Consider the following 26711-nt stretch of genomic DNA (forward strand, 5'->3'; position numbering starts at 1 on the left):
GCTGATGGTATCACCAAGGCTTGGTGGGAGAGAGGAGCTCTCACTGTGCAGCTGTGTACAGACTGGGATGTTTCTTCACCGTTAAGACCGTTTTGGATAATCTCAGGACAGTTATTTTTTCAGATGAAATCCACTGAAACCAACAGGTCAGAATTTATATTTACTTTGTGTATTTTACTCTGCCAATCAATGCATTAATGGATGTATTTCAGTTGTTTAAGCTGCAGGGTTCAAAGTGTGTGAAAAAAGCAGCAGCTTTTAGCTCATAAATGACGCTGTATCAATACTGAGGTAAACTGTGACTTTTAATAGCTACTGTATTTTACTGCTTTTCAAAGTGATGACAGTGTTTGGGGTTTTATTTTTTTATTCATTCATTTTTTGTGTGTTCTTGTGTGTTTGTGATCCTTGAATTTACCCAGCAGTCCCTGCGGCACTTAAAGAGAAACTGGTTTATCAGAAGCTGACAGTGTAATCTGATGTGGCCGCGTCTGAATCAATACTAAAAGTTATCGGTTATCTATAATAAAGATAATTTTTTTTTAGCAGTTTATCGTCATAAAAGATAACTTTTCAGTTATCTGATTAATGGCTATTGAAGCTACCGTTTCGATTAGCTGTGCCTACCACTGCCTAAAATACATAAACATACCAAACGACAAGTGTCAGCTCTCCTTGGTTTTTGCATACACATGCACACAGAGGCGACTTGGCTATTATGATATATATGTACAGTGAGGAAAATAAGTATTTGAACACGCTGCGATTTTGCAAGTTCTCCCACTTAGAAATCATGGAGGGGTCTGAAATCTTTATCTTAGGTGCATGTCCACTGTGAGAGACATAATAAAAAAAAAATAAAAAATAAAAAATCCGGAAATCACAATGTATGATTTTTTTAATAATTTATTTGTATCTTACTGCTGCAAATAAGTATTTGAACATCTGTGAAAATCAATGTTAATATTTGGTACAGTAGCCTTTGTTTGCAAATACAGAGGTCAAACATTTTCTGTATTTTTTCACCAGGTTTGCACACACTGCAGCAGGGATTTTGGTCCACTCCTCCATACAGATCGTCTCGTAATTTGTTAATTTTTCTTTAAGAAGCCCTCTTATTCTGCACTCTTTACCTGTATTAATTGCACCTGTTTGAACTTGTTACCTGTATAAAAGACACCTGTTCACACACTCAATCAATCACACTGTCGCCAAGTGCTTGCTCACAGGGGGTCGTTTTGACCGTTGGGGTTTTTATGTAATTATTGTATGGCTTTGCCTTACAATATAAAGCGCCTTGGGGCAACTGTTTGTTGTGATTTGGCGCTATATAAATAAAATTGATTGATTGAATTGATTGATTGACACTCCAACTTGTCCACCATAGCCAAGACCAAAGAGCTGTCTAAGGACACCTGGGACAAAACTGTAGACCTGCACAAGGCTGGGATGGACTACAGGACAACAGGCAAGCAGCTTGGTAGAAGACAACAACTGTTATGATTATTTATTAGAAAGTGGAAGAAACACAAGATGACTGTCAATCTCCCTCGGTCTGGGATTCCACGCAAGATCTTACTTTGTGGGGTAAGGATGATTCTGAGAAAGCTCAGAACTACACAGGAGGACCTGGTCAATGACCTGAAGACAGCTGGGACCACAGTCACAAAGATTACATTAGTAACACATGATGCTGTCATGGTTTAAAATCCTGCAGGGCAGCAAGGTCCCCCTGCTCAAGCCAGCACATGTCCAGGCCCGTTTGAAGTTCACCAGTGACCATCTGGATGATCCAGAGGAGGCATGGGAGAAGGTCATGTGGTCAGATGAGACCAGAATAGAGCTTTTTGGAATCAACTCCACTTACCATGTTTAGAGGATGAGAACAACCCCAAGAAAACCATCGCAACCGTGAAGCATGGGGTTGGAAACATCATACTCTGGGGGTGCTCTTCTGCAAAGGGGACAGGACGACTGCACCGTATTGAAGGGAGGATGGATGGGGTCACGTATTATGATATTTTGGCATAACAACCCCAACAAACAACCAGGGCAACTAAGGAGGGGCTCTGTAAGAAGCATTTCAAGGTCCTGCAGTGGCCTGGCCAGTCTCCAGACCTGAACTCAATAGAAAATCTTTGGAGGGAGCTGTAACTCCAAACCTGAAAGATCTAGAGAAGATCTGTATGGAGGAGTGGGCCAAAATCCCTGCTGCAGTGTGAAAACTTGGTCAAGAACTACCGGAAACACCTGACGTCTGGAACTGCAAACAAAGGTTTCTGTACCAAATATTAAGGTCTGTTTTTGTGTTTAATGAAATACTTATTTCATCCAATAAAATGCAAATTAATTATTTAAAAATCATATAATGTGATTTTTTTTTTTTTTTTAAGATTCTGTCTCTCACAGTTGAAGTGAACCTACGATAAAAATTACAGACCTCTCCATTCTTTGTAGGTGGGAAAACCTGCAAAATCGACAGTGGATCAAATACTTATTTTCCTCACTATATATTAGCAGCTGTCTGTTCTTGAGGCAGCTTTAGTCACTCTCTAACAGTTCTCTGGAACGAGGATAAGTGGGAGCTGATAGCTTTTTTGAGGAAGATGAAATTTTCATTTTCAAACCCACCCTTCAGCTTGTTCCAAATATAAGGATTAAATCATGACTTTTACAGCCAGTTTTTCATGAGAGAAGTCTGGGGATGAACACATGAACATTTTCACATCATTGAATACACCTTAGGCTTCTTTTCCTTCAATCATTAAGACACACAAACAGTGAGGGTTAGGGTGAGGATGGCAAATCTGTGTCAAGTAAGCGGTTCTCAAAAACTGAGCGAGCGTGTTGAAAGGAGAATAGTGAGGGAAGCTGCCCCTGTTCCAACTATTTTTAGAATATGTTGCAGGCCTTAATGGATATATACACACGAGCAAATGAAATGAAGTTGACAACACAAAACATGAAATATCTTGTGCTCATACTCTCTGCAATGAAATAAAAGTCAAAACAAATGTAAGAGTCACTGTTTTTTGTTTTTCCTTTTCCATACTGTCCTAACATTTTCTGCTTTGGTGTTGTAAGTCCTTGTTTGTTATTGGTAGTTTTGTCAGAGCAGATGGTCACCTCTCTGAGTCTGGTCTGCTTGAGGTTTCTTCCAAAAATCACCTGAGGCAGTTTTTCCTGACCACTGTTGCCACGGTGTTTGCTCTGGGGCACACGTATGGCTGGACCTTACCCTTGTGAAGCTCCTTGGAGCGACTTGCGATTTTGTGCTGTCTAACTAAAGCCCCAGTCGCACGGTACTAACGAAGGACACTGAAGCCCAAACAAAACAAGAAATCTGGACTTACGTTGACTTTCAGAGGCATTGTTTAACTGTCGTCCAGCTTTGTTCCTGCAGCTGGTGCTTCATCAGAATTTTCAAACACTTGAAAAATGTGAACGAATCCCGACGATGACCTCAATTCACCTGTATTCCATTTTGCTTTCTGTGTTGACAGTTCCTCATCATTTTGAGTAGTTTCCGTAACGTCGGTGTTCCGTCTGACTGTCATCCAAAGTGTTCCAACCTCCCAACTCCGACGTCTTGCATGAATGTTGACTATATCTGAATGGATCAATAACTAAAGCTCCAACGAGCTGCACATAACATCCTTGTATTGCTGATGACTCGTCCATGTGTGGGATGGAAAGCAATGTTGTCATACAGAAACAATCGCAGTAAGAACGTTTGATCAATTACTTTAACTATTTTGCCTTGGGGCAACTGTTTGTTGTGATTTGGCGCTATATAAATAAAATTGATTTGATTTGATTTACGCACATTCCAGCCATGTGTGGCTGGGCTGCATGTGCACACACATTGTTGAAGACCAACAACAACTCTCACCTATTGTCAAAACAACCAAATCCCGCCCCTGCAAGTACTGCAGACATGAGCACAGGGCTGGCTGCCCTCGGTCTCATACTTGCTGTCAGTCACATCATTGTGAATGTTTCGTTTTGATTTCATTTAAAGCATTGAGGTCGACGTTCGCTTAGTTTTTCTTTCCTTAGTTTCAGTTTTGTTTCATTTCTTTTTTGCGGTCTTGATTTGCAAGCTTTTTGGTGATGGGGGTGGTGCAGGATCATTTGCCCACCTTTCCTCGACGATTTGTGACTTTTTTCCTTCGTTCAGCTATCACTGTGTGCCATGTCACTGGGCCTAAAAATGAGCTTAGTAATTCAGAAGGTTGACTGCGTTGGGTGAAATAATTGGAAGCTGTCTGGGCAGGTGGAGATGGTCTTCGGTCAGAGTCTAGGAGCTGGAACTTGACGTGAGAACGGTCTCTGTCTCGCTTGCCTATGACTTGTGCATCCCAGATGATACCTTTATGGATGGAATGTTAGAAAACCCCCAAAATTTGGCTTTGTTTTGTTTTCACACGGATGTTCTTGGATTCTCCACATCCACTGTAATATTGGTGTACAGGTCCTTTTTCTCTATTTTAATTACTTTGTAGGACAATGAGTTGAGGCCGTCTTTGACCATGGTCTCTTCGGTGTGTTTGAGAAGGTTAAATCTGTGGACACAAAGACACAATAGCCACTTTAAATAAGGTTAAAAACACTAAAACATCGTCAGAACAGTGATGTGATACTGCTGACATCACCCAAAATATGACCAAATTTCCAAAAATTCAGGTTATATATATATATATACATACATACATATGAGAATGTGTACCAGCTTTTTTCAAAATGATCCCAAACAGTTCTGATGTAGGACAGAATTTGGTACTCTAGCTTATACCTAAAATTTACTGTCCCTGAAAGCCATGTGTTGATATCTTTAGTCTGACCAAATTTGTGTCTCTAATTTTTGTCTCTATATTAAATTTTATGTCTCTATATCCAGGTGAAATTGGCAAAGGTTTTGTTGCAGCTGAAAATTTTATATCTTTATCAGATAACGGAATTTTCCAGAGACTTTATTACAAATTTAATTTTAATACTGCCAAAGGATGCCATCCTAAATATCATTTCATATGTATTCCAGTGAGTGGAGTCCTTCTTCTTTGTGGATAATATAACCAATATACCTATAAATCTCTCTATGTACAAACATATAGAGCTACGTCCATCTGTCTCTACATATATGTACATGTATATTGGTTGAATTCTTTGCTGAATTCATTATTGAAATTCTGGCACTACAGATTCCTGCAGGATCTATTACATAGATATTTAGGTAGTACATTTTTAGTTAAAAATAAGCCTCTAGAAAATAATGTTTAATTGCGGTATTTTCTGTAATAAAAACTGAGTGAAAATAAAAATATGCATACCCAAACAGCTCACGGGGAAAGACTTTGAATTAGATATATTGATTGTCCAACACTGGCCTGGTTAGTGCGCAGGTTTCAGATGTGCTAAATTACAGACACAATCTCAGCATTTGAAATTGCTTTTAGCGCTGAAAAAAATCTGTTTCATGTGCAAACCTCACCTATGTGCATGTTCAACACTCACAATTTTGTGCACTCAGGAAAATCTATTAAATGGGCAATTTGCGCTCCTTTTTGCATTGGAAAGATGTAATCCTCAGCGCACAAAGTCAGTAAATGAACTTGTACAGTTTTTTGCCACAGAAATGGTGTTTGCATACTTTTTTTTTTTTTTTAGTAAGGCCCTTATTGTTCCTCAGTATATAAATGCAGTATGTTTATCTTATTGTAATTTTAGACTCAGCACTGGCGAAAAATGTCCGAGTTAAACATTGTGAAGAAGATAAGAAGATCAAGATAAGATGAAATTGCTTCCAAAATTTGGAATCTTGATGCATTTTGATCCATTATCAGTAAAGGTATAAAGTATTACTAATGTAAACCTGCGCATATTGTGTGTGTGCGTGCATGCATGCGTGCATGTGTGAATGGGATGAAGACCTTTACTCACAATACGTATCACGATCCTTGGGTGCTGATTCAATACATATCATGATACTGGAGTTGTGATTCTACAGATATTGCAAATTGATTTTCAGTGTTTGGTGATTTGTTTACTTTTTGTGGAAGGCCACAGAGAAAAGTTAAATAATCTACTTCCAAATACTTTATATCATAAATCATATATTTTTTAAAATGCAAATAACATTTGAGTCTTCATTTGTTTGTTTGTTTATCAGGAGCGACAGGCTGAGTATTTGGTATTTAAATATTTTTGAAGTAAAGTGCCCGCCTGCTGTTGTCTCTTGAACTGCAGACACGGCTGGTTAAAAATAGCTTCTTCGGGTTGGACAGTGTCGACTTATTTATGTTGTGACATGTCATGCAGTCAACTGGTTTTATTTTTCTATCTTTACTTCATATTTTCTGTACTTGAATTGAATTTTGCCTTCCCACAGCAGCAGGGAGCTTTGACCATAGCAATCACTGAGAAAGACAACTCCACGGGACTTGACAGCTCCACCTCAGTCTATCACATGCTTGGCTCGAGAACGGTTGGTGCATTTCAGCCTTTAAATATCCAAGTAAAATCTCACCCTCATACTTAATGTTAGGAGTCTCTGGCTGTTGCTCCTTTCATTTCGCCAACGAAAACTACCACCAATATTTTTTTTATTTCAAAGTTTAAATAACACTGTTCTTTTTTATATGTTGCTCTGCTGCACGTAAGTCAAACACATGCATGGCTTTACTTATAGAAGTAACTTCTTTTAATAGCAGTCATTCTTGTGGCCTGGGTTCTGTGGTTGTCTCTCCCTCCCTTCTGTGTTTCCCTGCCAGTGGAGTGGATTGACATCTCCTGCGGCTGTGACACACCTGTCTCAATTAGCAGCGTACTATTTAAGCCTGGGCTGAAGTGAAGGACGCTGCCAGATCTTTCCGTCCATGGAAGTGGTAACCTGGCCTCCCAATTGTGTTCTACTTTCCTTGCTTGTTTTGTTTCCCAATGCATTTCCCCCCCATGTACTCATCACTACTCCAATGGCCCACCTGGTATTTAAAAGACAGATTTTCATCCAAGTAAAATCCCAAGTATTTATAGACTGAAACTCATTCAATCACTGTCTCCTTTTGTGTAACAATCTAACATCTGTTTTCCCTGATTTTGAAAAGCACATCATTTTAGTTTTGTCAGAATTGAGCACAAGTCTTAATTGATTAAGATTACTCTGAATAACATTAGAAGCAGACTGTAGCTTTTCTGTGGCACTTGCTAATGATAAAGCAGTGTCATCTGCATAAAAGTGAAATTTGGCATCAGTTACGTTTTGACACAAGACATTTATGTAAATAGTAAATAAAATTGGACCCAATATGGACCCCTGGGGGACACCATTTTGAGTTAAAAGTTTGGACGAGACACCATCAACCTGAACACTTTGTGGTCTGCTGCTCAAGTCGTTGTCAAGCCACTTGACAGCTTTTGAAGACATTCCAATATCATGCAGTCTCTGGCACAAGATCAAGTGGTGAACAGTGTCAAAAGCTTTTGACAGATCTAAAACAATCCAACACAGTATTCTTTAGAATCAATATCACTTATGAGATAATTTAAGACTTTCATGGTGGCAGTGACAGTACCCTGTTTTTTCTTCAGTTCATTTAAAATGTTATTTCTTGTTAGAAAATCTTTCAACTGGTCACTTATAAGCCCTTCTAAAACTTTGGCTAAAGCAGACAGTTTAGATATCAGCCTATAATTATTAGGATTTGTTCTGTCACCACCCTTCAAGAGAGGACTGACATATGCTGACTTCAATATTGAGTGTCTTATAAAGAAACTCAGGGTTAAACTGGGTTTCTACAATAGAAACAAAAAGTTGTTTCTCCTTTAAAGTAAGAAAAAGACTGATTCAAGCAACTTTCATATCAATACTTGACTATGGTGACATCTTATACATGCATGCAAGTCTCTCCTCTCTGAAAATGCTGGATTCAGTGTATCATTAAGATTTATATCAGATTTAGGTTTTTGTCCTCATCACTGTGGTCTTTATGAGAGTGTTGGGTGGCCTTCTTTGCGCAATCGTAGATGGGAACACTGGTATTGTTTTCTTTATAAGGCCAACCTGTGCGACTTGCCTCCTAATTTATGTTCTCTCTTGGCTCCTAAAGTCAGCATCAAAAGCTGTAGTCTCAGGCTCGATACACTGATAATGTATGCTATTCCTTGTACAAGGACTGTCTTTGGGGAAAGTGCCTTCAAAGCATTCACACCCTCGTCCTGGTATAAATTACAGAGTCAAATTCCAAGTATGGAAGATTTCAAAGATAGGATCAAGGACTTTTTGACTACTACATGCACATGTCCTCTTACTGAACACAGCTGGTGATTATAATGTTATGATGTGATTTGGCAAACTGTTTCTGTTTGTTTTGTTGTTGATATTTCAAGTGTGTATTTCATGTGGAACGACTGTGCTGCTCTCTTGGCCAGGATCCCTTTGCAAGAGAGATTCTGAATCGCAATGAGATTATTCCTGGTTAAATAAAGGTTAAATAAAATTTTTTTTAAAAATCACCGCTCTCATACATGTTCAGATGGACCTTGGCCACTAGTTTATGGTGGAGGTTGATGCTTCTAACCCTACTGCGTGCCGAATATTGCCCCTTCACCGTGAAAATACGTTCTTCTTTTTGACGGCTTTAATTTTGTCATATCATCATGAAAATCAATCAATCAATCAATTTTTTTTATATAGCGCCAAATCACAACAAACAGTTGCCCCAAGGCGCTTTATATTGTAAGGCAAGGCCATACAATAATTTTGTAAAACCCCAACGGTCAAAACGACCCCCTGTGAGCAAGCACTTGGCTACAGTGGGAAGGAAAAACTCCCTTTTAACAGGAAGAAACCTCCAGCAGAACCAGGCTCAGGGAGGGGCAGTCTTCTGCTGGGACTGGTTGGGGCTGAGGGAGAGAACCAGGAAAAAGACATGCTGTGGAGGGAGCAGAGATCGATCACTAATGATTAAATGCAGAGTGGTGCATACAGAGCAAAAAGAGAAAGAAACAGAAAAATTGGTACAAAATTGGTACACATGTGACTTGCACAGACGTACAAAAAACTCTCTTGCACCATTGGTCTTCTCCAAACAGGAAGTCGGCCATTTTGAATTTTTGTGTTATTTTGGCATGATTTCCACACGTTGTATTTGAACGAGCTCCTCCTAGGGATTTTGTCCAATGCACTTCAAATTTCTTTCAGATTATCCAGAGACTACACTGATCAAAAGTTTTTCTCTATGTTGAAGGGTGTGGCCGCTATGGTGCCGCCATTTTGGAACATCAAGTCATCATAACTCCTTCATGCTTTACCTAATTGACTTGAAACTTCATATGTGTGATGAGGGTTGGCCCCTGAACCCACCTGGCCCCTCTCTTTGCGCTCTGAGCACCCCCTAATGCAGCGGTGGCCAAGTTCGGTCCTCGAGAGCCACCTTCCTGACACTCTTAGTTGTCTCCCTGCTCCAACACACCTGAATCCAATGAAAGGCTCATTAAAAGTCTGCTAACGAGTCTTTCATTGGATTCAGGTGTGTTGGAGCAGGGAGACAACTAAGAGCGTCAGGAAGGTGGCTCTCGAGGACCGAACTTGGCCACCCCTGCCCTAATGGATGAAGCATCAACTTTTCATAACTCCTCCATGCATTGTCTGGTTTGCTTGAAACTTGAACTGTGTGATGAGGGTCGGCCCCTGTATGCACCTACCTACATCTAGTCACAAGGGGATGCACTGGCATGGGTAGGCGGTCACGTGGCACGAGGGCCCGTATATGACTGCTTGCAGTCCTAGTAGAGATTAGTTCCTGCATATCTTGTATTTTCAATATAATGGATTCCATGCTTAACCCTGTGGGGTCCGAAGGCATTTTTTGGACAGTTCACATGCCTGGTATAAATGTTTTATTATTGCTGTTAACAGTTCTCCCTGCATCCCACAATCAAGTTTTATGTCTCTTTTTTTCAGGACAACCTGTGCTTTCATAATATATATGCTTTTGTCGTGTTTTATAAGCGTAATAAAGGTTTACAATCAAAAATAAGGAAGGAAAAAGTAAAGCGGAAAATAATTTTCCACACACATTTATTCAAAACACACAGCAAACTATAATAAACAACTGTTTTGACACTTTATAAAGGTAATTTGAGGTCTTGTGCGAAAGACTGTACAACAAAAAGGTTCAAACAATAAACACAAATGCACATTTTGAACAATATATACAAAATGGACTATGCATTTTTTTGTCTTCATGGTAAAAGCCACAGAGCTATCCAGTAACATTCACATGCAAACTAGTGGAGCAATCTTGATAGTTACACACTCTTTGTTTGAGCATGTGAGATTGTCATCAGAGGCTCTCCGTCTGCTTTCAGTGATCGCTGTGCGTAACGGCGCAGGGCGCATTTGGAGCCCAATAGTATGTAGTCATTGGAGCACACAGGGGCCTATTCAAATGGGCCAACTAGTAACATATCTGACACTCCTGAAAACGATCTTTGGCTTTTCACGTGAGGTGACTCTGCCCTATGACTGGATTTTGGAAAACCATGTGACGGTGAACCAATTCCGATTGGACGCTCACATTGCACACGTCATCACACAGCTTCTATGAGGAGTACAAAGATGGCTGATGGCTGGCTTGAAAGTCCACGGAGTTAACGTTTCAGCAAAGAAAAGAGTACGTTTCTATCTCATATCATTAAAAAGTTATTTATAATTTACTAAAGCTTGGTCTTAGCCATCGTATACGATGGCGCCGGCCCCAGACTGTTAAATAAGAACCAATCTATTTCCTTTTTTATATATATATATATATATATATATATATATACACACACACACACAGGGCTGTATATAGGAATGTGAAAGGGGGGGTTCAAATCCTTGAGTTGGGGGTCCAGTGGGCCGCAGGGCCCCCGATGGGGTCGAGGGGCAACGCCCTCGTGGGGGGCTCAGGGGGGCAAAGCCCCCCGAAGCAGAATCTTTGTGAGGATTTCGAGGGGTAAAAAGCTACATAAATTTCATTTGAAACCCAAAATGTATCATTTTAGGAAATACATTTTTATATACAAATAGTCCTTGCTTGGGATTGGATCAGTTGCCATAAGAACCACCCAGGAAGAACCAAGATAACATTAATGCAAACTTTATACCTGCTTGTCGGTTGCGAATGACGCAACCGACAGGCGTTAAGAAACTCACGCATGTGCACGAAGGTTCAAGCTTGGCTGTTGCAAGCGCACATGATTCAAATCCATATAGTTTTTGCAAAAAATAAAAAGGTCGGATAGTTTTCTAACAGACCTTGTATTTAGCGGTATTAATATTCGCATTTACATTATGAATATGTACGTATATGTACGTTATGTATTAAAATAGTGGTATTTAATTTGCCGACCTTGTTTAACTCGCGAAATTCGTGTAATAAATCCCACGTGAATATTTGCACCTTTACAGTATTTGCAACAGGAAGGAGAAGCTCCCTTTATTTCTCAGCTTATACATACAAACATGTTTTTACAAACCAGACAAGTGTAATTGTGTGTCTAGGTGGGTATTTACAAGCCTACTAATCTGTTTGATATCAGAGGAGGATAGGGACCAGGGAGCAAAAACTCTCAACCCCCATGGGGAAAGTTTATCTAGCAGTTTCCCCTTTCATCACTTAAGGGATTACTCTGGAAGAGGAAATTGAAACTTGAGGATGTGTGATAATAGCTGTGTAACAGTTAGTGCTTGTTGCTTATTATCAATGAAAAGAAAATACATAACGTTGATATCCAGATCAGAAAAAAATCAGCAGAAAAAAAAATCAGAATTCTCGGGTATATATACCCCCTGTATATACGGGCATGATATATAACTGCATTAACTCAATGACTTTCTGTGATTAATCATGATTAATCGCATGGTATATGTGAAACCCAAAAATGAATTCAAAAGCTGCTTAAAAGCACAGTTTTATTTGAAAATGTAAATGAACATTGCATAAATTTGAAAATGTAAATTTCAACTGAAACACACTAATGAAATCAAATATAAAACCACTGGCAGGTCATTTGTTATCCTGTTTCATATCAAAATAACAATATTCATGTCCATGACTAAATGTACTAAAACAAATAAGTCACAATTGTACACATACCACAATTTGATATGTGTACAATTGTGATGTATTTGTTTTAGTATATTTAGATTTTGTTGTGATTTGGCACTTTATAAGCCGATTAAATTGAATTGAAATTGAACATTTTATTGAGTCTTAAAGTAAATAAATATGAATTTGGTCACTGGATCCTTAAACTTTGGACATAATAAACTCTACATGGTGAATCCTTGATCTCTGGACATAAATAGGAATAAACAAAATCTGTAGTTTTTGTCAAAAGCATTTCCTTTCAGACATTATTGGCATGAATGTGTTTCCATATATCTGAGGCTGAGCTTAGAGCTGCTGTGCTTCACTTCAGGATGTAATTTGAAAAGAAAATACATTTCATTTTGGGAGGAAAAAATAAACATTTTAGTCGATTGTAGTTTCTTGTCTGTATTACATTTGGAAAGAGGTGTCATTTTATTTAAAGCGGCGATTCATTTTGAAGTTGTTAATTCCGACCGGACAGCGTTTCGAGCTGTGTGAACGGAACGGAGGACGATTCTCGTTTTTTGACAGCAATGAGACAAGAGTCCCAGTTAGTGACTTTAATTCACACAAAAGTGACTGACGATATTTTAATGGCTTTGCGAGGGGTTAAGAAGTGGCTTGCCGTTTCTGAAGAGCAGTGAATCAAAGAACCAACGAGCTACTGGATCGAAGCATTGCTTCAATGGTTCATGGTTTCAAAGTGGAGCCGCGCTGCAGAAATAGTTTATTACAGACCAAACCCTGAATATCCGACTTTATTTGTACGTCCGTATGACTCTGAAACTCGGAAAAATCCGTATAATTTACGGACTATAGGTTGACATGAAACCCACCGAAAAGCTGTGTTCACCGCGGGGACACGTTCGGCTTTTTGAGATTATTCAAGATTTTTTTTTTTTACCGATGACGAACGATGCGTAAAAAAACATTTGACCGATGCAGCTGCATCTGTCCAAACCAGTCTGGATCCGGGCCTGATCCTGTAGAACTTTGTACCGAAAATGTCCATTCAAAAGTTCGGTGTCTTTCTGCATTTTGTTTTGTTGTGCATTGCATAGCCTGTACTTTTCTCGATCCTTGTGTCGTTTTCTGTGTGAACTCAGCTATCAGCAGGAAGCAGCAGCATAAGCTCACCCCCGACTGACGCTTTCAAAATAAAAGGCAACGAGCAACAGTCATAAGGCTAAAAAAAAAAAACAAAAAGAAAAAAAACGCAGCGTTAAGGGGAGGAACAAAATTGTCGGCGATAATGACCTCAATAATTAACGCAACGTTAGCGCGTTAACGTTGCCCAGCCCTAATATATATATTAATTTAAATCCCTGCAATGTTCCGCTAACGTTACTAAAGAACTAGAATTTTGAAGTGAGTTGTCATCTGGATTTTACAAAATAAAAAGAAGCGCTATTTACAGACGATGCTTTTAACTTCAGTTAATTTTCACTAATTTAGAAGATCTTCACTTAGCCTGGAAAAAGACTCTGTTGCTCTATAAAAAAGCCCTCTGTAAAGCTAGGACATCTTACTACTCATCACTAATTGAAGAAAATAAGAACAACCCCAGGTTTCTTTTCAGCACTGTAGCCAGGCTGACAAAGAGTCAGAGCTCTGTTGAGCCGAGTATTCCTTTAACTTTAACTAGTAATGACTTCATGACTTTCTTTGCTAATAAAATTTTAACTATTAGAGAAAAAATTACTCATAACCATCCCAAAGACGTATCGTTATCTTTGGCTGCTTTCAGTGATGCCGGTATTTGGTTAGACTCTTTCTCTCAGATTGTTCTATCTGAGTTATTTTCATTAGTTACTTCATCCAAACCATCAACATATCTATTAGACCCCATTCCTACCAGGCTGCTCAAGGAAGCCCTACCATTAATTAATGCTTCGATCTTAAATATGATCAATCTGTCTTTATTAGTTGGCTATGTACCACAGGCTTTTAAGGTGGCAGTAATTAAACCATTACTTAAAAAGCCATCACTTGACCCAGCTATCTTAGCTAATTATAGGCCAATCTCCAACCTTCCTTTTCTCTCAAAAATTCTTGAAAGGGTAGTTGTAAAACAGCTAACTGATCATCTGCAGAGGAATGGTCTATTTGAAGAGTTTCAGTCAGGTTTTAGAATTCATCATAGTACAGAAACAGCATTAGTGAAGGTTACAAATGATCTTCTTATGGCCTCAGACAGTGGACTCATCTCTGTGCTTGTCCTGTTAGACCTCAGTGCTGCTTTTGATACTGTTGACCATAAAATTTTATTACAGAGATTAGAGCATGCCATAGGTATTAAAGGCACTGCGCTGCGGTGGTTTGAATCATATTTATCTAATAGATTACAATTTGTTCATGTAAATGGGGAATCTTCTTCACAGACTAAGGTTAATTATGGAGTTCCACAAGGTCCACAATATCCTGATCAAAAATGACTCCAATCATTTTTGATCAGGATATGTCCTTCAATGCACATATTAAGCAAATATGTAGGACTGCTTTTTTGCATTTGCACAATATCTCTAAAATTAGAAAGGTCTTGTCTCAGAGTGATGCTGAAAAACTAATTCATGCATTTATTTCCTCTAGGCTGGACTATTGTAATTCATTATTATCAGGTTGTCCTAAAAGTTCCCTGAAAACCCTTCAGTTAATTCAAAATGCTGCAGCTAGAGTACTGACGGGGACTAGAAGGAGAGAGCATATTTCACCCATATTGGCTTCTCTTCATTGGCTTCCTGTTAATTCCAGAATAGAATTTAAAATTCTTCTTCTTACTTATAAGGTTTTGAATAATCAGGTCCCATCTTATCTTAGGGACCTCATAGTACCATATCACTCCAATAGAGCGCTTCGCTCTCAGACTGCAGGCTTACTTGTAGTTCCTAGGGTTTGTAAGAGTAGAATGGGAGGCAGAGCCTTCAGCTTTCAGGCTCCTCTCCTGTGGAACCAGCTCCCAGTTCAGATCAGGGAGACAGACACCCTCTCTACTTTTAAGATTAGGCTTAAAACTTTCCTTTTTGCTAAAGCTTATAGTTAGGGCTGGATCAGGTGACCCTGAACCATCCCTTAGTTATGCTGCTATAGACGTAGACTGCTGGGGGGTTCCCATGATGCACTGAGTGTTTCTTTCTCTTTTTGCTCTGTATGCACCACTCTGCATTTAATCATTAGTGATTGATCTCTGCTGCCCTCCACAGCATGTCTTTTTCCTGGTTCTCTCCCTCAGCCCCAACCAGTCCCAGCAGAAGACTGCCCCTCCCTGAGCCTGGTTCTGCTGGAGGTTTCTTCCTGTTAAAAGGGAGTTTTTCCTTCCCACTGTTGCCAAGTGCTTGCTCACAGGGGGTTGTTTTGACCATTGTGGTTTTTACGTAATTATTGTATGGCCTTGCCTTACAATATAAAGCGCCTTGGGGCAACTGTTTGTTGTGATTTGGTGCTATATAAATAAAATTGATTGAATTGATTGATTAACCTCCTCTAACTTCGTTGGTGGAGGTCATTAAACACAGCCATGGACCTCTGAAAAATGTTTGATTCCATATTTTAACCCTCAGGGATCAGATATAGATGCAGATGATGTATCGATACACGATTCTTATTCACACACGTAAATAATAGATCAATACAAACTATCAAATGGACGGGCAGCACGGTGGATTAGTGGTTAGCACTTGTCTCACAGCAAGAAGGTCATGGGTTGGATTCCCACGTATGGCCTTTCTGTGTGGAGTTCTCATGTTTGTGTGGGTTCCCTCCGGGTGCTCCGGCTTCCTCCCAAATCCAAAGACATGCAGGTTGGTTGGACTGGAAACTTTAAATTGCCCTTAAGTGTGAATGTGTTTTTTTTTTCTGTATGTGATCCTGCAATGGACTGACGGCCTGTCCGGGGTGAACCCTGCCTCACTCCCTATGACTGTTAGGCTAGGCTCCACCCCACCACCCCCCAACCCTTAAATGGAATAAGCTGTTTAAGATGAGAGAGTGAGCAGCAAATGGACTATTTGTTCTACCAGTTCCTCTACTGGTGGTTGGCTCTCACTGCGGTATTGTATCACTTCCTGTTCCGGAGCACAGCGGTGTTTTGCTGTATCTGTTAGCTGTTTAATCTGTGTAGTTAGATTGATCTAGATAACTAGATAACGATTTGTTTCACAGTGTAATCTTCACGTGCCTTAACTAAAGCACTCCCTCTGCTGAATCACCTCTAAATTATTTACACATTATTCACTTTGTGTGTTTTTAGGAATCCACTAGCTTAGTGCAGCTACTAGCTCTTAGCCGGTTTAGCATGGCGGCTTCTCCTGTCTCTCCCGCACTTTTCTGCTCTGGGTGTGAAATGTTTAGTTATTCCTCGGCCTCCTTTAGCAGTAATGGTACTTGTAATAAGTGTAGCTTATTCGTAGCTGTGGAGGCCAGGCTGGGCGAATTGGAGACTCGGCTCCGCACCTTGGAAAATCCTACAGCTAGCCAGGCCCCTGTAGTTGGTGCGGACCAAGGTAGCTTAGCCACCGTTAGCTGTCCCCCAGCAGATCCCGAGCAGCCAGGAAAGCAGGCCGGCTGGGTGACTGTGAGGAAGAAGCGTAGTTCTAAACAGAAGCCCCCTGTACACCACCAACCTGTTCACATTTCTAACCGTTTTTCCCCACTCGGCGACGCACCCGCCAAGGATCAAACTCTGGTTATTGGCGACTGTTTTGAGAAATGTGAAGTTAGCGACACCAGCAACCATAGTCAATTGTCTTCCGGGGGCCAGAGCAGGCGACACTGAAGGAAATTTGAAACTGCTGGCTAAGGCTAAGCGTAAATTTGGTAAGATTGTAATTTATGTCGGCAGTAATGACACCCGGTTACGCCAATCGGAGGTCACTAAAATTAATATTGAATCGGTGTGTAACTTTCCAAAAACAATGTCGGACTCTGTAGTTTTCTCTGGGCCCCTCCCCAATCAGACCGGGAGTGACATGTTTAGCCGCATGTTCTCCTTGAATTGCTGGCTGTCTGAGTGGTGTCCAAAAAATGAGGTGGGCTTCATAGATAATTGGCAAAGCTTCTGGGGAAAACCTTGTCTTGTTAGGAGAGACGGCATCCATCCCACTTTGGATGGAGCAGCTGTCATTTCTAGAAATCTGGCCAATTTTATTAAACCCTCCAAACCGTGACTATCCAGGGTTGGGACCAGGAAGCAGAGTTGTAGTCTTACACACCTCTCTGCAGCTTCTCTCCCCCTGCCATCCCCTCATTACCCCATCCCCGTAGAGACGGTGCCTGTTCCCAGACCACCAATAACCAGCAAAAATCTATTTAAGCATAAAAATTCAAAAAGAAAAAATAATATAGCACCTTCAACTGCACCACAGACTAAAACAGTTAAATGTGGTCTATTAAACATTAGGTCTCTCTCTTCTAAGTCCCTGTTAGTAAATGATATAATAATTGATCAACATATTGATTTATTCTGCCTTACAGAAACCTGGTTACAGCAGGATGAATATGTTAGTTTAAATGAGTCAACACCCCCGAGTCACACTAACTGTCAGAATGCTTGAAGCACGGGCCGAGGCGGAGGATTAGCAGCAATCTTCCACTCCACCTTATTAATTAATCAAAGACCCAGACAGAGCTTTAATTCATTTGAAAGCTTGACTCTTAGTCTTGTCCATCCAAACTGGAAGTCTCAAAAACCAGTTTTATTTGTTGTTATCTATCGTCCACCTGGTTGTTACTGTGAGTTTCTTTGTGATTTTTCAGACCTTTTGTCTGACTTAGTGCTTAGCTCAGATAAGATAATTATAGTGGGTGATTTTAACATCCACATAGATGCTGAGAATGACAGCCTCAACACTGCATTTAATCTATTATTAGACTCAACTGGCTTCGCTCAAAATGTAAATGAGTCCACCCACCACTTTAATCACACTTTAGATCTTGTTCTGACATATGGCATAGAAATTGAAGACTTAACAGTATTCCCTGAAAACCCCCTTCTGTCTGATCATTTCTTAATAACATTTACATTTACTTTAATGGACTACCCAGCAGTGGGGAATAAGTTTCATTACAGTAGAGGTCTTTCTGAAAGTGCTGTAAGTAGGTTTAAGGATATGATTCCTTCTTTGTTATCTTCTTCAATGCCATATACCAACACAGTGCAGAGTAGCTACCTAAACTCTGTGAGTGAGATAGATTATCTCATCAATAGTTTTATATCCTCATTGAAGACAACTTTAGATACTGTAGCTCCTCTGAAAAAGAGAGCCTTAAATCAGAAGTGCCTGACTCCGTGGTATAACCCACAAACTCGCAGCTTAAAGCAGATAACCCGTAAGCTGGAGAGGAAATGGCGTCTCACTAATTTAGAAGATCTTCACTTAGCCTGGAAAAAGAGTCTGTTGCTCTATAAAAAAGCCCTCTGTAAAGCTAGGACATCTTACTACTCATCACTAATTGAAGAAACTAAGAACAACCCCAGGTTTCTTTTCAGCACTGTAGCCAGGCTGACAGAGTCAGAGCTCTATTGAGCTGAGTATTCCTTTAACGTTAACTAGTAATGACTTCATGACTTTCTTTGCAAATAAAATTTTAACTATTAGAGAAAAAATTACTCATAACCATCCCAAAGACATATCGTTATCTTTGGCTGCTTTCAGTGATGCCGGCATTTGGTTAGACTCCTTCTCTCCAATTGTTCTGTCCGAGTTATTTTCATTAGTCACTTCCTCCAAACCATCAACCTGGCTATTAGACCCCATTCCTACCAGGCTGCTCAAGGAAGCCCTACCATTAATTAATGCTTCAATCTTAAATATGATCAATCTATCTTTATTAGTTGGCTATGTACCACAGGCTTTTAAGGTGGCAGTAATTAAACCATTACTTAAAAAGCCATCACTTGACCCAGCTATCTTAGCTAATTATAGGCCAATCTCCAACCTTCCTTTTCTCTCAAAAAGTCTTGAAAGGGTAGTTGTAAAACAGCTAACTGATCATCTGCAGAGGAATGGTCTATTTGAAGAGTTTCAGTCAGGTTTTAGAATTCATCATAGTACAGAAACAGCATTAGTGAAGGTTACAAATGATCTTCTTATGGCCTCAGACAGTGGACTCATCTCTGTGCTTGTCCTGTTAGACCTCAGTGCAGCTTTTGATACTGTTGACCATAAAATTTTATTACAGCGATTAGAGCATGCCATAGGTATTAAAGGCACTGCGCTGCAGTGGTTTGAATCATATTTATCTAATAGATTACAATTTGTTCATGTAAATGGGGAATCTTCTTCACAGACTAAGGTTAATTATGGAGTTCCATAAGGTTCTGTGCTAGGACCGATTTTATTCACTTTATACATGCTTCCCTTAGGCAGTATTATTAGAAAGCATTGCTTACATTTTCATTGTAACGCAGATGATACCCAGCTTTATCTATCCATGAAGCCAGAGGACACACACCAATTAGCTAAACTGTTGGAATCTCTTTCAGACATAAAGAAATGGATGACCTCTAATTTCCTGCTTTTAAATTCAGATAAAACTGAAGTTATTGTACTTGGCCCCACAAATCTTAGAAACATGGTGTCTAACCAGATCCTTACTCTGGATGGCATTACCCTGACCTCTAGTAATACTGTGAGAAATCTTGGAGTCATTTTTGATCAGGATATGTCATTCAATGCACATATTAAACAAATATGTAGGACTGCTTTTTTGCATTTGCGCAATATCTCTAAAATTAGAAAGGTCTTGTCTCAGAGTGATGCTGAAAAGCTAATTCATGCATTTATTTCTTTTAGGCTGGACTACTGTAATTCATTATTATCAGGTTGTCCTATAAGTTCCCTGAAAAGCCTTCAGTTAATTCAAAATGCTGCAGCTAGAGTACTGACGGGGACTAGAAGGAGAGAGCATATTTCACCCATATTGGCCTCTCTTCATTGGCTCCCTGTTAATTCTAGAATAGAATTTAAAATTCTTCTTCTTATGAGGTTTTGAATAATCAGGTCCCATCTTATCTTAGGGACCTCATAGTACCATATCACCCCAATAGAGCGCTTCGCTCTCAGACTGCAGGTTTACTTGTAGTTCCTAGGGTTTGTAAGAGTAGAATGGGAGGCAGAGCCTTCAGGTTTCAGGCTCCTCTCCTGTGGAACCAGCTCCCAATTCGGATCAGGGAGACAGACACCCTCTCTACTTTTAAGATTAGGCTTAAAACTTTCCTTTTTGCTAAAGCTTATAGTTAGGGCTGGATCAGGTGACCCTGAACCATCCCTTAGTTATGCTGCTATAGACTTAGACTGCTGGGGGGTTCCCATGATGCACTGAGTGTTTCTTTCTCTTTTTGCTCTGTATGCACCACTCTGCATTTAATCATTAGTGATTGATCTCTGCTCTCTTCCACAGCATGTCTTTTTCCTGATTCTCTCCCCTCAGCCTCAACCAGTCCCAGCAGAAGACTGCCCCTCCCTGAGCCTGGTTCTGCTGGAGGTTTCTTCCTGTTAAAAGGGAGTTTTTCCTTCCCACTGTCGCCAAGTGCTTGCTCACAGGGGGTCGTTTTGACCGTTGGGTTTTTTCTGTAATTATTGTATGGCTTTTGCCTTACAGTATAAAGTGCCTTGTGGCAACTGTTGTGATTTGGTGCTTATAAATAAAATTGATTTGATTTCTGAAGGAATATATCCTAAATGTGCTTAAATATGCATTAACCATTTGTGCCCCACCCCATTCATACTCTTTATCTTTTATTGAGCCAAGAATATATTGTTACATTTATGAGTGTGTTCTAATGTTTGAAAGTGATCATTTATATATTAATAGAGCTTGTTGCTGTTGAAGAATATATTACTCATATGCTCATCTTCTTTGTCTTTCGGCTGTTCCCGTTAGGGGTCGCCACAGCAGATCAATCGTTTCCATCTCACCCTGTCCTCTGTATCTTCCTCTGTCACACCAGCCACCTGCATGTCCTCTCTCAGCACATCCATGAACCTCCTCTTTGGTCTCCAACCGCTAAGGTGAATTACATGATATCTATATGTTCAAATACTTTGGAACATATATGTTTGAATGCTTTTGAATTGTGTATTGTGTGTACCAAATTAAAGGTATGTTATGTTTATGATTACATTTGCTTTTTTTAAGATTTGCTTTTGCTTCAAGTATTAGTTCAGCTGTTATAAAGATGATTTACTTATATAAGCATTTTGAAAGTGTTGTAAATGTGATGTGTCCTTGTTTCGGTGAGGCCCTGAAGATACATTGAGAAACATCCATATGTTGCAAACAGCACATGGAACAGGATGCCAGTACTGACCACAAACCGTCAGAGAAGGAGACTAAACTTGATACCCGGGTATGATTAGACTTGTTTGTCAGAAGGTTGTGCAATTTTGAGATGTGCAAACATTCTTGTGGTATAACTGTGTGATGAGACTTGCTGACAGTCCTTCAGTTAGCAGTTTTTGCCCAAAAACAATTTCTTATCAGTTTAATAACAGGTGTCACTTCAGGAGAAAAAGGAAGAAAAGAAGACTGCACAGTGCGTGTGGGCAGGACCAATGCCACGAAACAGAGGGATGAAGACCACACTGATGAAGGATAATGCCCAAGTTTACCATAAGCACACTGTATTAGCATAGAGTATAAAAACAGAGCCCAGCCCACTGTTCGGGGTTCCTCTTTGCTGAGAGCTTGCTGGAACACCAGACACCTGGTTGGAAGCTCTCAGCTCCTGGGACCCTCAGAACGTCTGGGTATGATCTCTCTCATTCTGTAAAACTTGCATTCTGTTAAATTCTGTCTAATAAATCTCTGAGTGGTGGTCTAGCCCTCAGAGTAATTATGTTCAAACTTAAATAACTGGTCAAAACCTTCTTTCAAATCAACGGACGGGTGGGATAAGAGGACAGGGGAGAGCGAGGTCACTGGAGACCCCTGAATTATCCCAATTGTTCCAACTTCAAAGTCAAGTTGTGTCAATAAGATTTCAAAAGTGTCTTCACCATTTAAGTGATCCCGACGGAAAGAAAGATATAAACACAGTCGATGCAGCGTCCAGTGGCTAAAAGAAGGAAACGTCCTTAAATGGCTAATTGTATCTTCTGGTTACTGCACAGAGGTATCTCAGTCATCAGTGACCTCAAAAATAACATTCTGCAAACATTGATTTCACACTTCAGCCTTTTTGTTCCTCAGTGGAAGTTATGGAGTTTTGTGTTTGTCCTGCTCAACAAAGCCCAGAGGACCAGCTGTCATTTCCTTGCGAGTTTAGATTTACTTTGTGAGGTTAGAATCTGTTTACACAAGGTTAGAGTTGCTTTACTCAAGGTTAATGTTGGTTTGTGTGAGGTTAGTCAGTTTACTCAAGGTTAGAGTCAGTTTGTGTGAGGTTAGTTTACCTCTGTGGATTTGGCTCATTGTTTGTGTCTCTGTTATGTCGGAACATCCGACATTTTCCAATGTTGTTCTCAGGTCTGGACAAGGTCAAGCCTTTCGATATAATCCTGTAAAGGTATCCAAATGAGTACAAACACAATAAGTTAGAAAAGTAAAACATTTTATCAAACAACTGCTACAAAGACTTTATGGAGTTTATCATTTAATCACAGCTGATTTAGTCTAAAGCAGGAGACACACCGAGGACACTCAGGTCAACTAGCAGAGACTCCAATCAACTGAACTTACAGCCATCCAGCCGACATTGCATGAAAAACTTTGCATTTGAGCACATCGCAAAGACTACAGCAGACAACCATCTATAGCGTGTCTGTTCTGTAAAAGCATAAACTCTCCATGCCAGTAGGTGGTGCATGTCTGTGTCTGTCATTCAGAAAGGGAAACCATGGAAATATAATTGTAACCTTATAATAATAATAATAATGTGGGATAAATTGTGAAATTTTGAAGATCACGTGGGGTGCCCAGGGCTCAGTCCTTGGTCCATTGTTGTTTTTATATATATATTAATGAAGCACAGCATCGAGCCAGCCCCCCTTTTCATCAATGGCGAGCGTGTGGAGAGGGTTCACACCTTCAAGTTTCTTGGTGTCCTCATTTCCGATGATATCTCCTGGTCTGTGAACATCACAGCAGTCACCAAGAAGGCTCAGCAGCGGCTGCACTTCCTGAGTGTCCTCAGGAAGCACAAGCTAGACTCCAACCTGCTGCTGACCTTCTATTGAGCATCCATTCAGATCCTGCTGACATACTGCTTCACAGTATGGTACGGCAGCTGTACTGCTGCAGACAGGGAGAGGCTCCAGAGAGTCATAAAGACAGCCCAAAAGATCATTGGCTGCCCTCTCAACTCCCTGATAGACATTTACAGCTCCCACTGCCTTAGCAGAGCCCTAAACATCACTAAAGACAGCTCCTACCCTGGCTTTGAACTGTTTGTCCTGATTCCCTCAGGGAGGCACTACAGGTGTATTAAGACCAGAACAAACAGACTCAAAAACAGTTTCTTTCCCAAAACGGTAACCATCCTGAATTCCCGCATGCACCGACGATAATGTGCAACATTCCGTCAAAAAACAAAAAAAAAACACCTCCGTGTTGGAAACCATTCAGAAGATTCAGACGGCTTTCGATGGCTTTCAGTCGAGTGAGTATCCGAGATATTGTGTAACAGCTGGACATGCCACAACATGTCCTGTGAGACTTCCAACACGGAGGTGTTTTTTTGTTGCACGCCATGAGAGGCTCCGTGCCGACGCACGAAATCCTCCGCACGTCTTTCATTACAAAATCTCCTGTAACAGTGGAATGTGCTGCAAAAGTGCTATGTCCAACTCTCTTTCCATTTCTGTGGTAGTCACACAATGTCCTGGATCAACACAGCCTTCAGTTTAGAAATGATCTGGTCGTTCCAGCCTGTCGATGGCCGCTCGGTGTGCCGCGCGCCCTCCGTCATTGTGGGCCGTCTTTAAAAAGGTTTTAACAGTCCTTAATCCGCGTGACGCCGACAGAATCTTCACCGATATCCATCTGAATCTTTCGAATGGTTTCCAACTGGCTGTCTCTAACAGTTTCTGAAAAAAATTTCATGGAGCAAAGCGGCAGTCGCTCAGCCATTTCACTGACAAAAGAAATCCGACAAGGGGGGTTGGACCAGTGCTCACTCAAAGCCTGCCCACAGGCGAATAATGCAACCAACAGGCGTGAAAAAACTCACGCATGCACACGAAGGTTCAAGCTTGGCTGATGCAATCACACGTGATTCAAATCCATACAGTTTTTGAAAAAAATAAAAAGGTCCGTTACTTTTTGGACAGACCTCCTACTTGCCTGCACTGATTTTGGAGTTGGCTCTTAATCTCGTTGTACATTGTATAATGACAATAAAAGGCATTCTATTCTATTCTGTGTTTGGTTTCTAAGTCCCTGACTTGTATTTGGTTTGCTGATGATACAACTGTATTTTATCCCAGCAGTCAGAGTGTGAGGCGGGGTTCCTCCTAGACAGGAAGTCAGTATGTCGCAGGGCCACATATAGACAAACAAACACATTCACACCCACACACACCTACGGAGAATTTAAAATTTCCAGTCCAACTAACCCTGCGTGTCTTTGGATGTGGGAGTAAGCCATTATATTTTAATCAAATGTGCCCCAATAACTCTCATATTTGAAAGTGAGGTGCAGACTGGCACTTACTATCACCTGACAAAGTCTGATTCAGATCTGATCCAGATTGTGGATATCAATTTTTCAATTTAAAATTATTTTCAGTTACATAGCGCTAAAACACAAAGTTGCCTCAAGGCGCTACACACAAGTAAGGTCTAACCTTACCAACCCCCAAAGCAAGAACACAGGTGACAGTGGTAAGGAAAAACTCCGTCCGAGGGAGAAACCTCAAGCAAACCAGACTCAAAAGGGTGACCCTCTGCTTGGGCGATGCTACAGATACAATTGACAATACAGGAAATTGGGGGAAATTTTGAGAGTCCATGCTGGTGCACAAGATGGGAGGTCTGCAAAAGAAGAAGACACCCACTCCCATCCTGCTTGTGACTCCGGCAAGGACGGTCACATTCCTCCCCTCTCCTCCTTTCTGCTCTCGATCTCTGCTCTGACCTTCAAAGTCCCAGCTTCACCAGACTGTGAATTCTTCAAATTAAGATTTGAATTAACCATGGAATTGATCAGCTGGTCTCTCAACGCTATTGACACCATTTTTTTTGACAAGGAAATCAGGGCTGGGGGACCCTGCATGCCCTGATGGAACCTACCCAGCAGGCTATGCTCTCAACGCCTAAAAGAGATGGAGTGTGACATGCTGGCTCCACTCTCTGTGGAAGACGTTGAGGATTTATTTCTATTCGCTTTTATGGTGGGAGGTTTGGTGCTGATTGGTTTGTGCGCTGCCCTGACCCACAGGAATATTAGCAAGATGGTTGCTTCCAGAATCTCATCCCCTCATCTGTCCATCATGATTAATGAGTTGGGCAATGCTGTGTAATCTCAGACTGCGTGAACTCACACGATGCATGTCTCCCTCCCTCCATCCCTATTAACTCCCCTCACCCTGGCGTCCTCCCTGCCACCCTGGAGGCAACGTTTTTTTGTTTGTTTGTTTGTTTGTTTTTGTTTTTTTTTTACTGCTGCAGCCTTCAACTCCCCAAGCTGGGCGGCACGGGCCCCTCCTGCTGCAGCCTTCACCCACTTGCCTCAATTCAGATGATGGACTGATTCAAGTTTAGTACACATAAACAATGTCAAATGTATGTCAATCAATCAATCAATCAATTTTTTTATATAGCGCCAAATCACAACAAACAGTTGCCCCAAGGCGCTTTATATTGTAAGGCAAGGCCATACAATAATTATGTAAAACCCCAACGGTCAAAACGACCCCCTGTGAGCAAGCACTTGGCTACAGTGGGAAGGAAAAACTCCCTTTTAACAGGAAGAAACCTCCAGCAGAACCAGGCTCAGGGAGGGGCAGTCTTCTGCTGGGACTGGTTGGGGCTGAGGGAGAGAACCAGGAAAAAGACATGCTGTGGAGGGGAGCAGAGATCGATCACTAATGATTAAATGCAGAGTGGTGCATACAGAGCAAAAAGAGAAAGAAACAGTGCATCATGGGAACCCCCCAGCAGTCTACGTCTATAGCAGCATAACTAAGGGATGGTTCAGGGTCACCTGATCCAGCCCTAACTATAAGCTTTAGCAAAAAGGAAAGTTTTAAGCCTAATCTTAAAAGTAGAGAGGGTGTCTGTCTCCCTGATCTGAATTGGGAGCTGGTTCCACAGGAGAGGAGCCTGAAAGCTGAAGGCTCTGCCTCCCATTCTACTCTTACAAACCCTAGGAACTACAAGTAAGCCTGCAGTCTGAGAGCGAAGCGCTCTATTGGGGTGATATGGTACTACGAGGTCCCTAAGATAAGATGGGACCTGATTATTCAAAACCTTATAAGTAAGAAGAAGAATTTTAAATTCTATTCTAGAATTAACAGGAAGCCAATGAAGAGAGGCCAATATGGGTGAGATATGCTCTCTCCTTCTAGTCCCCGCTAGTACTCTAGCTGCAGCATTTTGAATTAACTGAAGGCTTTTCAGGGAACTTTTAGGACAACC

The 26711-nt window shown here is 40.7% G+C and overlaps 1 protein-coding gene across 2 annotated transcripts in view; it reads right to left on the bottom strand.

The window, feature by feature from the left end:
- Positions 1–2453: 2453 nt before the first annotated feature.
- LOC117516392 (beta-1,4-galactosyltransferase 1-like) overlaps positions 2454–26711 on the bottom strand; it is a 149874-nt gene continuing 125616 nt past the window's right edge. The window contains exons 6-7 of one of the 2 annotated variants that reach the window (XM_034177368.1): positions 22529–22633; positions 2454–4565 (exon numbers count right to left, since the gene is read on the bottom strand). In XM_034177368.1, the coding sequence (XP_034033259.1) occupies positions 4424–4565; positions 22529–22633 (247 nt within the window). In that variant the 3' untranslated portion in view covers positions 2454–4423. The remainder of the gene's footprint in view (positions 4566–22528; positions 22634–26711) is intronic. The other variant, XM_034177370.1, reaches the window with a different exon arrangement.

Source organism: Thalassophryne amazonica, chromosome 8, assembly GCF_902500255.1.
Source record: "Thalassophryne amazonica chromosome 8, fThaAma1.1, whole genome shotgun sequence".
NCBI lineage: Eukaryota > Metazoa > Chordata > Actinopteri > Batrachoidiformes > Batrachoididae > Thalassophryne > Thalassophryne amazonica.